This window comes from Palaemon carinicauda, chromosome 24 (genome assembly GCF_036898095.1).
Source record: "Palaemon carinicauda isolate YSFRI2023 chromosome 24, ASM3689809v2, whole genome shotgun sequence".
Classification (NCBI taxonomy): Eukaryota; Metazoa; Arthropoda; class Malacostraca; order Decapoda; family Palaemonidae; genus Palaemon; species Palaemon carinicauda.
The window spans coordinates 3,176,625-3,192,711 of record NC_090748.1 but is presented as its reverse complement, the minus strand read 5'-3'; the positions used below and the strand labels follow the sequence as shown (position 1 = coordinate 3,192,711).

The 16,087-nt window shown below is 41.9% G+C and overlaps 1 protein-coding gene across 5 annotated transcripts in view; it reads right to left on the bottom strand.

Annotated features, from left to right (window-relative positions):
• The window catches only part of LOC137618043 (protein FAM76A-like), a 118,735-nt gene that overhangs the window by 85,489 nt on the left and 17,159 nt on the right, over positions 1-16,087 (bottom strand). For 4 of the 5 annotated variants that reach the window (XM_068347966.1, XM_068347967.1, XM_068347965.1 and 1 more), the window contains exons 2-3: positions 15,046-15,231; positions 14,775-14,918 (exon numbers count right to left, since the gene is read on the bottom strand). The exons of the other annotated variant lie outside the window; for it this stretch is intronic. In XM_068347966.1, the coding sequence (XP_068204067.1) occupies positions 14,775-14,918; positions 15,046-15,231 (330 nt within the window). The remainder of the gene's footprint in view (positions 1-14,774; positions 14,919-15,045; positions 15,232-16,087) is intronic. 5 annotated transcript variants of the gene reach the window in all.

Below are 16,087 nucleotides of genomic sequence, written 5' to 3'. Positions count from 1 at the left end.
TATTTGTTCCGGCGTAAATACAAACCCTCCACTATTTATAGGGGTTACTTACTCTTAGGAGGTAGGAAGTCCTCACCAACTGGCCTTGGTCATGACCCCGGGTCCTCTCTATTTCGATCTGTGATCGATAGTAGACGGGACCCTACCCTCGCTAAAATCAAGTGCCAATATGAGGTAATGCACTGATAGCGGCCTGTAGAAGCTTGTGTGCGAGTGGAACTAACAGTGTGGCATGTCTTTAACATAGGAACTCAAGTACAAAACCTATTGCTATTAAGACTTACCCAATTCTATACTTAGGAGGCACAAGGGAAATGAGTCTTACCTGCAGCGAGGTGAGGTCAGCTATGCTGAGGCTTGCAGAGCTGTTTTCCCCAAAGGGGAGAAGGTGAAAGGAAGAAAGGAGCCAGTTATTCTTCCTCATTCACCCCCAAACTAATCCAGGTAACCTCAGCCCTCAACCCTCTGCTACTTGTTCATCCAGGAGCCTGAGGTGTTTAGACCATTTGTTGTCCGACCACCACAGGTCTCCATGTTCTTGTGGGTCAAGTCTTTGCAAGTAGTGGGCTGTGAAGGTCGATTGATGCTTCCACATGCCCACTAACAGTATCTGCACCACAGAGTAGTTTCTTGAAAGCCAGGGTGCTTTGGGAAGGCTTAGGGCCTTTATGAAGTTTTAACAACACCCGTTGAAGTTCTGTAAAACTTCTCAGGAACGAATCTCTCGAAAAGTGTGAAGTCTCATATGTGGGGGTATGCTTCAAGAAGACCAGACATAATTGCCATCGACCGCTTACCCGAAGAAGTCGCCATCGAACGCTTTCTCGCTAGCGAGAAAACTACCATCTGATTCAAGCAAGGCCTGCCAGGGGAAATAAACTGGAATGTAAAGAATTTTCCATTCCCCGCTAATTTCCATCTGCTAACCCAACCACTCGAAGTGGAAGGGTGGAGGGAAGATGACAGTGGTTCGTTCGAAAACGAAAGGATCGGTGCTGGCGAAACCAGCCTAGCTGACATAGTCATCTGCTGGGAGTGTAGAGTGAAGTATTAAGTCACGCTTTTGGAAGACCCATCCCGTAGGAAGGGGGAGGAGGTCGACCATAGAGTTTTCTGAAAAAAAAAACAAAAAAACTCTGGATCGTGGGAACCGAGAGATTCAGCGCGATGAGAAACTAAGGGTTCAGAATCTATTCGTGAATTCCTTTCTACGACCCTACTGGATGTTATGACGAGAACCTGCAGGAACTCTGTTGCCGATTCCTGATAGAATTTTCAGGAATCATGTTGCGTGAACCCCAAACCAGAACCCAAAGGAACTGTGTCATAGTTACCTATAGGGAGACAGAAACCCCTAGGCAGCAGGCATCCCTCAGGGTTTTTGCGCGCGCGAACACTTGCGTGACGAGAGTCAGAAGACTCACTGTCATAAGAGTAAACACGCGCGCGTGCGAACACTTCGCGCGATGAGAGTTCAAAAACTCTCTGTCATAGGAGTAAAACTCTTTCGCGCGCGTGAACACTTTGCGTGATGAGAGTTTGAAAACTCTCTCTCATAAGAGTAAAACTCTTGCGCATGCGAAAACTTCGTGCGACAAGAATTCGAAAACTCTCTGTCATAAGAGTAAAACTCTCGCGCGACGAGAGTTCGAAAACTCTCTGTCATTAGAGTAAAACTCTTGCTCACGCGCACACTTCGCGCAACGAGAGTTCGAAAATTCTGTCATAAGAGTAAAACTCTTGTGCGCGCAAAGTGTTCGCGCGACAAGATTTCGAAAACTGTGTTACGAGAAACCGAAGTTTCCATGTCACGAAACATCAAAGTGTCAGAGTGATTAAAGTTACGAGAGCCCAAAGGGTCAGCGTAACTAGGAATCGAAGTTCCACTGTCACGGGACTCTGAAGGGGCAGCGTGACTGTTGGCACAAAGTCCAGCTCAACGTTACCGTCTCGAGAGCCAGAAGGCTCAACGCTACCGTCATTACGAGAGCCAGAAGGCTCAACGCTACCGTCATTACGAGAGCCAGAAGGCTCAACGCTACCGTCATTACGAGAGCCAGAAGGCTCAACGCTACCGTCATTACGAGAGCCAGAAGGCTCAACGCTACCGTCATTACGAGAGCCAGAAGGCTCAACGCTACCGTCATTACGAGAGCCAGAAGGCTCAACGCTACCGTCATTACGAGAGCCAGAAGGCTCAACGCTACCGTCATTACGAGAGCCAGAAGGCTCAACGCTACCGTCATTACGAGAGCCAGAAGGCTCAACGCTACCATCATTACGAGAGCCCGAAGGTTCAGCGTAGCTGAAACCCAAAGGTTTCGAGTCCCGTGAGCCCGAAGGATCAGCGCGACAGAGCCCCAAAAGACTCCTACTGCCATGAGAACCCGCAGGATCAACATGATGAGAGCCCGAAGGCTCACGATCACACCAGCCCAATGGGTGAGCGTCACGAGACCCCGAAGGGTCAACGTGAGGAGAACTAGCAGGTTCAAAAAGACGTCTCCTCAAAGCTCAGGGAGGAGAACGTCTGGGATGGAGAGGAGTTACAAACCCTTCCACCCTTACCTCTGGAAAGGAACATTCAACAGACTCCGCCTGAGGGGGAGACTGATCCAGCTCTAAAGATACTGTAACTCCTCCGTAGGGGAGGTTTGTTCTCCCGAAGGAAAACGTCGCTTAAGATAAGGCTCTCGCTCCGCCCCTGGAGGAGAAACATAAGCGTAAGGGGGGACTGCCGATGCCCAGAGGCGGTCTTCTCTCGAGAACAAGAGACTCGTTCCCCCGAAGGGGAAACCTATAATAATAATAATAATAATAATAATGTTTATTGGACAAAAAATATTTACATACAAAGATTTACAAAAAGAAAAAAGACTCAGTCCAAGCCCATGTTGAGCAGAGCTCTTCGGGCAATAATACAACTAAAATAATATCATCAATTAAGTAAAAATAAAAAATAAAGTAAATATGGATATAGATATACAAAATGTACGCATACATATACATAATCATATGTATACAAATAGATACATATAAATGAGATTCTTAGCCTAAAAACAAATGAAAATGCATATTTATATGATAAAGAAGGATGGTATATGAAAGCTAATGGTATATACATTGAAAAATTGTAGATATTAAGCAAAAATCTCAGTAAAAGAATTAGTTTTACAAAATAAAAAATATTCTAAACAATGAAACATACTTGCGTTGTGGTTAGGTAGGCAAGTATAAATATTTATTAATAAAGCTTAATACCCAGATAACAAGAGATTTGTATATGATTTCTTAAAAGACCTAACGCTAAGCAGTGCCTTTAGATAAGCGGGCAGAGTATTCCAAAGTTTAATACATTGGTATAGATACGATTGCTCGCATCTATTAATATGTATGAAAGGAAGAGTTAAGTTTGAATTTCTTGTTCCATATGGATGAACTGATTGTTCCTGAATTATTTTTCGTCTTAAATCTGGAAATTTGTTCAAAATAAGTGTTTGGAACATCATATTCATTAAGGAGAGCTTATAAGTGTCTTCCAGCTTTAATATCGAGAGAGACCGGAAGAGTGGCGATGTATGAGCTAAGTAATCACTGGAGCTTATGATTCTTACCAGTCTTTTTTGAATTACAATTAATGGTTGCAAGACATATCTACTACTACTCCCCCACGCCGTATTGCAGTAATTTAGGTGAGGAGATACTAACGAGTGATACAATTGTTTTATAATATATAAGGGGAAATACTCTTTTAATCTATATATGATACCCATAACTTTGGCAATTTTATTAACCGTCATATTTACATGCTCACAGAAAGTTAGTTTATTATCAAGAATTATCCCTAAAAATTTACCACTGGACTTCTGATCCAGAGTGTGATTTCCTATAGCAACCCTTATGTTATTCGGAACTCTACGTAGAGAAAAGATTATGAAGTATGTCTTTCTTTCATTTAAGGTTAACTTATTTGCTAGTAGCCAGTTTTTTACATGAGTTAAATCAGCAGTTAGTGTATCACAGAGGGAGTAGATATTTTTATGTCTAAAATGAAGCGTAGTGTCATCGGCAGAGTATGGAGCTTAACCTACCTACTGATCGAGGTAGATCATTGATATAGGCGAGGAAAAATAACGGGCCTATGACTGATCCCTGGGGAACACCTATTTTGACATCCATAACCTCTGAGAGATGGCCATCGAGGGTCACAAATTGTTTTCGACTCATTAAGTAGGATTTTAGTAAGAGTAACGCATTTCCACGTATTCCATAATGTTCGAGCTTTTTAAGCAGCACATCATGAGACACTGTGTCAAAGGCTTTACTCAAATCTAAAAAGACCGCACCAAGGTATTCATTTTTATTCATCGCATTGTAGATATTTTCAAGAAGGTCATTTACAGCATCAGTTGTACTAACGCCACGCAGAAAGCCATACTGACAGGTAGAAAAGATATTACATCTAATAAAGAAAGAGTAGAGTCGATTGTACAATAATTTTTCAAAAATTTTATTCAATAAGGGAAGGCAACTTATTGGTCTATAGTTATTGACATCCGATTTATCACCAGACTTATGTAGCACAGTAACGCACGCTATTTTAAAAATGTCAGGATAAATGCCAGAGGCAATACAACGGTTGAACAATAAGGATATAGGAAAGGCAAGTAAACTAGCATTATTCTTATATAGTTTAGTAGGGGGAGAATGGATATTTGCTTTTTTGTTCTTTAGTTTTTTTATAATGTTGATTACTTCAAGCGGAGAAGATGGGGTCAAATAGAGTGCTGATTTGAAGGAGGCAAATATGAATGAAAATCTAACTGATTATTTTGAGGCAGGGCATCTCGGAGAGTAATGCCGATTGTAGAGAAATGAAGATTAAAAGCATTTGCAATCTGTTGGCTGTCAGTAATAGTTTCGCCGTTACGACCAATGAGTTTTCTTAGCAACGTGCGCTTTTTCTTTCCAGGCCTAAGGGACGAGTTTATGAGATCCCAGGATTTTTTAGCATCATTTCGGAGTTGATCAAAAGTACTATCAAAATATTTTTTCTTTGCCACACAAATTAATGTAAGCAACATATTACAATAGTTACTATAGCATTGGGCACTATAAGCACCCAATTTCATTCTTCGATATAAATTATGTTTAATGTTAATTGATTTCAGTAGCCCTTTGGAGAGCCACTTATTCACCAATCTTTTAACACTTACATATTTTGTTTTTAAAGGAAAGCATTCATTGAAAAAGCTGTCTATTTCATCCGTAAAAGAGGCCGCACCCAGGTGTAGGTGAGGATCTAATGAGGCTTGACCATATTCGGACCAGTCTTTCCCCCTCAGGAGTTCCGTGAATTTCCTGTCATTCACTTCGCTCATATCTCTGAATTGAATTTTTATTTTGTTGTCTACGTTGTTTAATATAGGCATTAAAAGACTACAGAAAATTGGGAAATGATCTGTGATATCTGCTAAGAATATCCCACTATTACTAACAAGATTATTATTAGCCCAAAGCTCTGCCACCGCCCCTGGTGGATCAGCAAACTCCTACTAGTTTTTTCTCGCGAACGAGAGGAAAGTTCTCCCGAAGGAGGACATCGCCTAAGACAAGCTTTCTACCAGCTCTATGGGAAAAAAGCGTTGGAGTAATAATCTCTCTCTCGCGAACAAGAGAAGTCCTTCCACAAGAGAAGTCCTTCCGAAAGAGGACATCGCCTAAGAAAAGCTTTCTACCAGCTCTATGGGAAAAAAGCATAGGTGTAATAATTCTCTCGCAAACGAGAGAGAGAGAGAGAAGTTCCCCTGTATGTACAGTATGTATGTATGTATGTGTATATATATATATATATATATATATATATATATATATATATATATATATATATATATATACAGTATATATATATATATTTGCCGGGGTTAAGTAAGAGACACAACAAGCAAGAATACACTTGTACTGTTGGGCCTAGGGTGGATTTATTCCTAACCCACCAACTTGCTGCCCATTGCATATGTGCGGTCGGCTAACACACCAAGTAACCAACTGTACTGCTTAATATTGTTTTTATTTAGTTTCTTTTACAGTATAAGTAGTGTTAATGAATGAACACATTTCAATAAGTGTACAGTCCACGTACATACTATACATGTATTACGTGCATGGTAAGACTACAGTACACATGACACGAGTCATTGCCACACTTATACGTACTTGTAATATGTACAGTAACAAGAAAACACCATTGTTCTTACTTTACTTACTTACTGATACTCTAGTGTATATTGTATTACTGTAATATGTGTACAGTACTATCTTTAAAAGTACAGCTTAATTAGCCAAGGTATCATTCGTAAGTGATCTCTATTTTTGGCGGATCAACTCACACCGTTCAAATTCACCATACACGTAGCCTATATCTACAATACTACTGGAAAGTAAGGTATCGTTGGGCCGCGAGAGTATTTATCACAAAACTGCGAATACGTGATTTTTTTTTTTATTTAATAGGTTATACGGTCCTCTGTATTACGAATGAACTTGCAAATATCAAGGGCTGACTCACTCACTCACTATCAATCCATCTGTCTACACACACACTGGACGACAATGACAAAGATATTGCACCAGCTGACGAAGCATCTGCTAAAATGGTGCTCTTAAAAGTGCAGCAATAGTCTTCTTTATCCCTTTTACCCCCAATGGACGTACTGGTACGTTTCACAAAACTCATCCCTTTACCCCCATGGACGTACCGGTAAGTCCTTGCAAAAAACTGCTATTTAAATTTTTTTGCATATTTTTGATAACTTTATGAGAAACTTCAGGCATTTTCCAAAATAATGAGACCAACCTGACCTCTCTATGATGAAAATGAAGGCTGTTAGCGCAATTCAAAAAAAATATATTGCAATATGTGCTTGAAAAAGAAAACACCTGGGGGTTAAGGGTTGGAAAGTTCCAAATAGCTTGGGGGTAAAATGGTTATTATACATTACATTTACCTCGTTATCACCATCATCTAGATTGTTCAGTATTGCACACCTAATCATTATTATTATTAAAGTTTTAGTACGTATCTTCAATGGCGAGTGGTCTGACTTCAGTTTTTTCCTTATTAGGTACGAATGTGACTATAGCAATAATTTTACTTTAAAAAGTGTTTACGAGCATAGAAAGGGTCTATAAGGATGGGGGAGGGTTTATAAAAGCTTTAATCTATAACAATAAAAATAATAAACTATACCGTCAAGTACTGATAAGACTTAGTGGTTTCCACCTATCACCTGGGGAGTGTGGGGATTGGAAAGTAACACCTGTGATGGCCGAGGAATTACTTTATTAAGTAGCATCCCTGAATAGAAAATTCTGTACTGCAACCAAAATAATATGTACGGTACTCTTATAATCATTATTTTTTTCCAAATCTTGAACTTACTTTCCCTAATAATGAGAGAGATACTACTATACAAGGAAAATTTGTTCAATTGTGTATTATCATTACTATAGTAAAGCTACCATTATCATTAATTAACATCAAGAAGATTTTCTCCGTTTTAAAATGAAACTCATCGAGATGAAAAGTAGTTAGGTACAGTAGTTTAGTGGTAAACGACCATGTTAGATGGTCGAATAATAAAAGTAAGAACATCAACTGTGTGCTGCATAAGAGATGCTTTAAACAGTATCCTCAAAAGCCTTCCAACACACAAAAATTTTCATTAAATTTCATCATAAAAGTTTCAAAATGCAAGCCAGCCAGAACAATTTTATACAGTATTTCATCTGTACATTAGTTCTGAGGGGAGAAAATTCATACAAATCTAATGGTTTTGGAAGATAAGGAAGCAAAAAATTATCTTAAAATGTTATTTTCATTAGTAAAATAAATTTTTGAATATACTTACCCGATGATCATGTGGCTGTCAACTCTGTTGCCCGACAGAAATCTACGGTCGGGATACGCCAGCGATCGCTATACAGGTGGGGGTGTACACAACAGCGCCATCTGTGAGCAAGTACTCAAGTACTTCTTGTCAACAAGAACTCAATTTTCTCCTCGGTCCACTGGTTCTCTATGGGGAGGAAGGGCGGGTCCTTAAATTCATGATCATCGGGTAAGTATATTCAAAAATTTATTTTACTAATGAAAATAACATTTTTCAATATTAATCTTACCCGATGATCATGTAGCTGATTCACACCCAGGGTGGTGGGTGGAGACCAGCATATATGTTAACAAAGAAGCTAAGTATCCCGTATCTTATTTTAGCCGTTATTCAAAATAACAAACATAAAATAAATAAGTACCTGGTAAGGAAGTCGACTTGAACCATTACTCTGCCTTTTTAAGTACGTCTTCCTTACTGAGCCTAGCGATCCTCTTAGGATGCTGAGCGACTCCTAGGTGCTTAAGTATTAAGGGCTGCAACCCATACTAAAGGACCTCATCACAACCTCTAATCTAGGCGCTTCTCAAGAAAGAATTTGACCACCCGCCAAATCAACCAGGATGCGGAAGGCTTCTTAGCCTTCCGGACAACCCAGAAATATTTCAAGAGAAAGATTAAAAAGGTTCTGGAATTAGGGAATTGTAGTGGTGGAGCCCCCACCACTACTGCACTCGTTGCTACGAATGGTCCCAGAGTGTAGCAGTTCTCGTAAAGAGACTGGACATTCTTAAGATAAAAGACGCGAACACTGATTAGCTTTTCCAAAAGGTTGCGTCGAAAATATTTTGCAGAGGTCTATTTTATTAAAAGGTCACGGAAGTTGTGATAGCTCTAACTTCGTGTGTCCTTACCTTCAGCCAAGCTTGGTCTTCCTCATTCAGAAGGGAATGAGCTTCTCGTATTAACAGTCTGAAAATAATGGGATAAAGAATTCTCTGACATAGGCAAAGATGAATTCTTAACTGAACACCATAAAGTTTCAGACGGGCCTCATAAAGGTTTTTAAAATAGAACTTAAGAGCTCTACAGGACATAATACTCTTTCTAGTTCCTTTCCAACCATATCGATAAGTTTGGAATAACGAACGATATTGGTCAAGGCCGAGAAGGCAGCTCGTGTTTGGCTAGAAAACCAAGATGTAGAACATGTAGCCGTTTCGGATGAAAATCCGATGTTCTTGCTGAAGGCATGAATCTCACTGACTCTTTTAGCAGGTAAAGCATATCAGGAAAAGAGTCTTAAAGGTGAGATCTTTCAGGGAGGCTGATTGAAGTGGTTCGAACCTGTCTAACATAAGGAATCTTAGAACCACGTCTAAATTCCAACCAGGTGTAACCAAACGACGCTCCTTCGTGGTCTCAAAAGACTTAAGGAGGTCCTGTAGATCTTTATTGTTAAAAAGATCTAAGCCTCTGTGACGGAAGACTGATGCCAACATGCTTCTGTAACCCTTGAAAGTGGGAGCTGAAAGAGATCGCTCTTTTCTCAGATTTAAGAGGAAGTCAGCTATTTGAGTTACAGAGGTACTGGTCGAGGATACGGATACTGACTTGCACCAGTTTAGGAAGATTCCCCACTTCGATTGGTAGACTCTAAGGGTGGATGTTCTCCTTGCTCTAACAATCGCTCTGGTTGCCTCCTTCGAAAAAACCTCTAGTTCTCGAGAGTCTTTCGATACTCTGAAGGCAGTGAGACGAAGAGCGTGGAGGCCTTAGAGTACCTTCTTACGCGTGGCAGACGTAGCAGGTCCACCCTTAGGGGAAGAGTTCTGGGAACGTCTACTAGCCATCGAAGTACCTCGGTAAGTTATTCTCTCGCGGGCCAGAGGGAAGCAACTAGTGTCAACTTTGTCCCAACGTGAGAGGCGAACTTCTGCAGTACCTTGTTGACAAACTAGAACGGAGGGAATGCATATAGATCTAGATGAGACTAATCTAGTAGAAAGGCATCTAAAAGAACCACTGCTGGGTCTGTTGAGAGCCTCTTGGACATCGAGGTTGCGAAGAGATCTATGGTTGGATGGCCCCAGGTGACCCAAAGTCTCTTGCATACATCTCTGTGGAGGGTCCAATATGTTGGAATTATTGTCCCTTCCTACTGAGACAAACTGCTAAGACATTCAAGTTGCCTTGGAAGAAATTTGTTACTAGTGAAAAGTCTAGACCTGTTGAACAGGAGAGGAGGTCACTAGCGAACTCGCACCATGTCAGAGAGTAGGTCCCTCCTTGCTAGGAGATGAACATCAAAGCAGGGAGTTGTCCGTGTTGACCTCCATTACTTTGTCTTGAAGGAGAGACCTGAAGCTTTTCCAGGCCAGACTTACTGCCAGAAGCTTCTTGCAGTTAAAATGCATTGTCCTTTGACGCGAGTTCCATAATCCCGAGCATTCCCTACCGCCTAAGGTCGCACCCCAGCCTACGTCCGATGCGTCTGAGAAGAGAACGTGGTTGGGAGTCTGAACAGTCAGGGGAAGACCCTATAAAAGGTTGATAAAGTCCTTTCCTCAGGTTAGACCAGACTTATCTTCCGGAAACCGGGATCGAGACCGCTTCTAGCGTCTTGTCCTTTTCCAGTGAAGAGCTAGATGAAACCGAAGAGGACGGAGGTGTAGTCTTCCAAGTGACACCAAATGCACCACGGATGACAGTGTCCTAACCAGACTCATCCACAGCCTGACAGGGCCGTATTCCTTCTTCAGCATCTTCTGGATGGATAGCAGGGCTGGGGATTGATCTTCTTGTTCAGCCATGTCCTCATCAGAGGGTTCCTCATCCGAAACTGATGAGGAAACGGCAACGGAGTGGGCAACGTCTGACTCGCTGAATCCGGTCGCACTGGTGGATGCGTGACGGAGCCGGACACAAGATCATGGTACTGCTGCACAGTCTGTGAACTGTCAACCATGGGGAAGCGAGGAAGTACAGCGACAACCCGAAACTGTCTAGACTGTCTGGGTAGTACAGACAACCCCTTATCGGGTTGCTGAGGTTGCCGCACTGCGTCACAACAAGTCACCTCTGCTGGTTGTTGAACGTCTACCCAGTGACACACTGAACGTCCACAACCACCTCCGAGAGTAGCATAACATCAACGTGCGACTGGCAACCCACACTGGGTCGCACCGGTGGAGGAACCATCTCAACTGGCGGACGTGAGTAAGATACCTCAGCGTCAACAGGGCGTACAACCAACCGGTAGGAAGGTCGTTGGCAAGAAGGGTCTTCTCCGTAAAAAATCCTCTATCAAGGACTAAGCTTGGACTGCATGTCTTGCAACAAAGCCCAAGGTCTATGGGAGCAGGTGTGGCAACAGACGGGGTTAGCGACTGAAGCGGAACCATTTACCCTCCCTGGAAGCATGTAATGCTTAAATAAAAGTCCATAGGAGGCTAAGCAGCTTAAGGCTCCTCTCCAAATGACAGAGTCCTCAAGGGAATATCAGAAGGAGGGAGAACAGCACTTTCTCATCTACAGGAACCATATCCGAGAAAAGCTAGGTTCTCTCAGTGAGGGTTTCACTGGTGCAAAAGCAGCAGACCAGAAGGCAACGTTATGAAACTGCTTGACAGTCTCAAAAACTGAACTGTCAACCACAACAGGAGCGTGAGGACATACAGCACTGGTGTATAAGTAGCAGACCAGAAGGCAACGTCATGTAACTGTATGACAGTTTGTGAGTTGGCAACAACCAAAGTTGTGTGGGGAAGCCTCAACTCCTGACTGACTAGTTTGCTGCTGGCGAGTGGCGGTAACCACAGTGTGTTGCGGAGGCTGACACACCGTGTCAAAACACGGCAGCTTGTGGTAGCTCACGCACGGCAACGGAGTGCTCTGTGTGTGGGAGTCATCATACATCTGGCAGGGTTGACTGTGCATGGGTGGAGGAGCTCTCACAACAAGAGAGTGAGAGCAGGAAGCCATGCCGGGCGCACAACCGTGGGAGGTGTAGGCCCACGGGTGCATCGTCAACCTTCTCCGCAGTCGGAGTGTGGGAGCTGGCAACAACAAAAGCAGAGTGCTGGTGCGTGGGAGGGGCTGCGGTGGGTTGAGGAGCATGCGGTATGGTATGCGGAGCATGCTGTAAGGTATGCGGCTCATGCTGCATGGTATGCGGAGCATGCTGTAAGGTATGCAGAGCATGCTGCATGGTATGCGGAGCATGCTGTAAGGTATGCAGAGCATGCTGCATGGGCTGCGGAGAATGCCGCATAGTGCTGGAACCCGGCAGCTCTACAGAACCTTCCCACTGCTGATGCGGTAGCTCACGCATGTTAGCAGATGGTGCAGCAAGAACATGCGTCTGGCAGGGTGGACTGCGCATCGGTGGTGGAGCTCTCACAGGTGGAGGGTGGGAGCAGGCAGCCGCAGTATCTGCTGAGCGCACAACCTCGGCGGGTTGTAGGTTAACAGGGGCATTGTCAACCTTCCAGCATGATACTCCTGCATGAAGGAGCAAGCTGAGACTGTATAGTCTGCAGCATGGACCACTAGGGTCTATGAAAGACAACAACAAACGGAGCTACTGTCCGTTGTGACTGAGGGTCTAAAACAGCTGGTGCGGCAACAGACGGAGTTACTGCCTGTTGCGGTACCACCTTGCCTCTCTTGGGAGGTGTGCAGTTGTCGTACTGCAGCGAGTCCGAACTGACCCAGTGGCTACACCTAGGCCGTTGGACTTGCGCGGAAGGGACCGACTTGCACTTAAAAGCTGCAAGATTTGGTCCATGGTTTCTGCGAGAAACCTCTTCCGCAGACGAGGAATAAATGGGCTCTCTCGTCTTTGTGTGGGTGGGGTGATCACGTCGGCAACGTGTGTAGATACACCCGAAACCACGGAGGGAAACGTCTGTTCGTCGATCAAGGCCTGTGGAACCCATAAGTCCTTCGACATTACTTCTCCCCTGGGCTTGGGAGCTTGTAAGAGGTATCGGACTAGGTGAACAACTGGCACGAACAGACGAACCCTCGAACGCAACACTGTAACACTTTGCGCATATCACTTTATCACTTTTGATTTTCTGTTTGCACTTATTTCACTGAACTCGAAACTTTAAGTGGTTTGTACCTGAAACACGCAATCCTATCCTTCATTAAAAGGTAGTAATTGCGAAAACAGTGTTACAATGTAACAGAAAAACATAATGAAAGATAAAGAATTCAGTGGTTGGAAAAGAGACTAAACACTAGATCAAATAAACTACGTTTAAAATCTCTCACCGCATAAAGCCTGGGAACAAGAATAAAACTCTAGAAACGTTTTACCTTCTTCCCCTATAGCGACTAGGGAGAAGAGCAAAAAAACGAGAACAACGTTACCCGCTTGAACGAAACGTTTATCCTCCTCTCTCTCCCTCCGTCTCTATCTCTCTCTCTCTCTCTCCTGACTTAGAACCTGAGAGATGAGCCCAATTACAGTATATATATCGTTAAAACATATTATTTGTTAAAGGAAAAAACTGAAAGGTTTCCCAAATAAAAAGTTCCTTTATTAGAATTAAAACCATTTAAGCTAAGAAAGAATGAACGAAACGCTAGAATCGGTTTACTCTTACTGCAACGTGAAACCGTGAAATACTCTCTCTCTATCGTAACGATAGAGCGCAAGTTGAACGTTCTGAACGTCAACAACTGCGGAGACTAAACAAAACGTTAGTTCAACTTTGAAAACAGTACGAGACTATCAAAGAAATTCTTTCAAAAACATTAAAATTAAAATAGCATAAATTCTTAACAGGAAAAACAATATGACGGGCTCAATGTTATAAAATAAATCTATAACTTTGTAAGCAAAATTACCAAAAACCTAAACACACTTCCGTCTAAGGGAAGGGTGGGTCAAAAAAGGTGAAAGAGAGTCTATACTCTCTTCGACACCAACACTTCCGTCTAAGGGAAGGGTCGGCCATTTAAAAGTGAAAGAGAGTCCATACTCTCTTCGTCACCATAATTAAATCAAATTAATTCCAAAAGCTTGCTAAGCTAATGATAAAGCTTCCTGAATAGCGAAGGCTAAACTCTAGAGCAAATACATCACCAAATCGTGAACAATAACTCCAGAATCAACAGCGTATCCAAGTAGGTCTAGCCGGTGGCACGACAGAGGAAAAATTGAGTTCTTGTTGACAAGAAGTACTTGAGTACCTGCTCACAGATGGCGCTGTTGTGTACACCCCCACCTGTATAGCGATCGCTGGCGTATCCCGACCGTAGATTTCTGTCGGGCAACAGAGTTGACAGCCACATGATCATCGGGTAAGATTAATATTGAAAAAACAGAAATAAAATAAAAAAAATATTTCCCCATGCGAGTATACAGAATTAAAAATTCATGATTAAGCAAGGAATTTCTCATAAAGTATGCTACTCATTTCAATACTATACTAACGGTACAGTATTCAAATCCCAGAATAAATGAACTTCAGCTAATTTCTTTTTGTGAGCTTGACATTCTCAAGACCTGCGTTTCCAAAAGCAGATTCTAAATTAATAAAACCAGTTCTTCTGGATTAAATTTTATATAATGACTGCAATTCTGTTCTTCATTCAAACAGGGTGTACAATTAATCTCATTACCCCAAATTAAAACCACCACCAGAAAAATACTTGATATATATTCTCAAACGAGCGCATGCTGCAAATTTTTCATATTTTCTACTATTAGGCAAAATACAGCATGCTTCTGTGATGTCAAAATTCAATTTATACAATACTGAAGAGTATCTATGTATAAATTTCTAAACATTACTTCCATTTAGGGATGAAAATGAGGCTCCTTACAGAATAACTTCATGAGAATCATGAGAAGGATTGAGTACTCACTGTACATCGGGTGGTGTTCTCCTCCCGCACCCTGGGAACCTCATATGCTATCCTTATGTCATCTGACACCCAGTCTGGCAGAGAGGGATTTCTATTCTCTAACTTTTTCATCGCCAGTATTCTCCTTTGAATCTTCTTCAAGGCCTGGAAGGATTGAAGCGCCGATTAGCACAATCCCCCAGTCAAATCGCAACGAATGATTATACTGACATCAATTAATCCATATGGCAAAAGGTGGAGATTTCCACCTGACCTTAAGAGTACAACTCACTGTCATATCTCTCTCCTCGGTCCAAGACTGGAGGTAAGGCAGGCACTGTTCGCAAGGACCAAACACTCCACCAGATGTACATTTTGCATGCTTAATGCAATGGTCATGATCATCAAACAGTATCTCTTCGCAGCTGTCTTCTAAGCACTTCTTTTGTTCTGTCAAGCATAGCTCATTTGAATCTATCTGTGGGTGGGAGTAGAACATTATGATGGGGTTTTTCATTTTCCAGGATTTGAATACTATATCACCACTCCCCTTGAAAGGATAAGCACCCTGAATATAATAAAAGAAATAAAACTAAACAAGTCATTGTTGTTCACTTGTCTAAAAAACTCTGCAGACACACAATTGCCTTTATTTTAGGATATGATATATATTATACTGTACAGTATAATATACTGAGCCTAACATCAAACAAGATCACGTCCATTAAACAAACTTGTAAAACCATACATACATTGTTTCTATTTTACAGTTTATTTACATAAATATTTACCAGCACAATACTTCCTTCATCAAGACTAGATCATGTCGTGGCAAATATTTTTTCTTTATTTTACAACTAATTTCTCCTCATTACTACTTCAGATAATTAAAAAATTAATGGGTTTTATAAAGAGATTGAATATTTTACAGTAGAGCAATTTTGGGTGTACCATCAAATTCTGCAATCACCTCAAAAATATGTTATTTTCATTAGTAAAATAAATTTTTGAATATACTTACCCGATAATCATGTAGCTGTCAACTCCGTTGCCCGACAGAAATCTACGGACGGGATACGCCAGCGATCGCTATACAAGAGGGGGGTGTACTCACCAGCGCCATCTGTGGTCAGGTACTCCAGTACTTCTTGTCAACACCACCTCAATTTTTCCCTCGGTCCACTGGTTCTCTATGGGGAGGAAGGGTGGGTCAATTAAATCATGATTATCGGGTAAGTATATTCAAAAATTTATTTTACTAATGAAAATAACATTTTTCAATATTAATCTTACCCGATAATCATGTAGCTGATTCACACCCAGGGGGGTGGGTG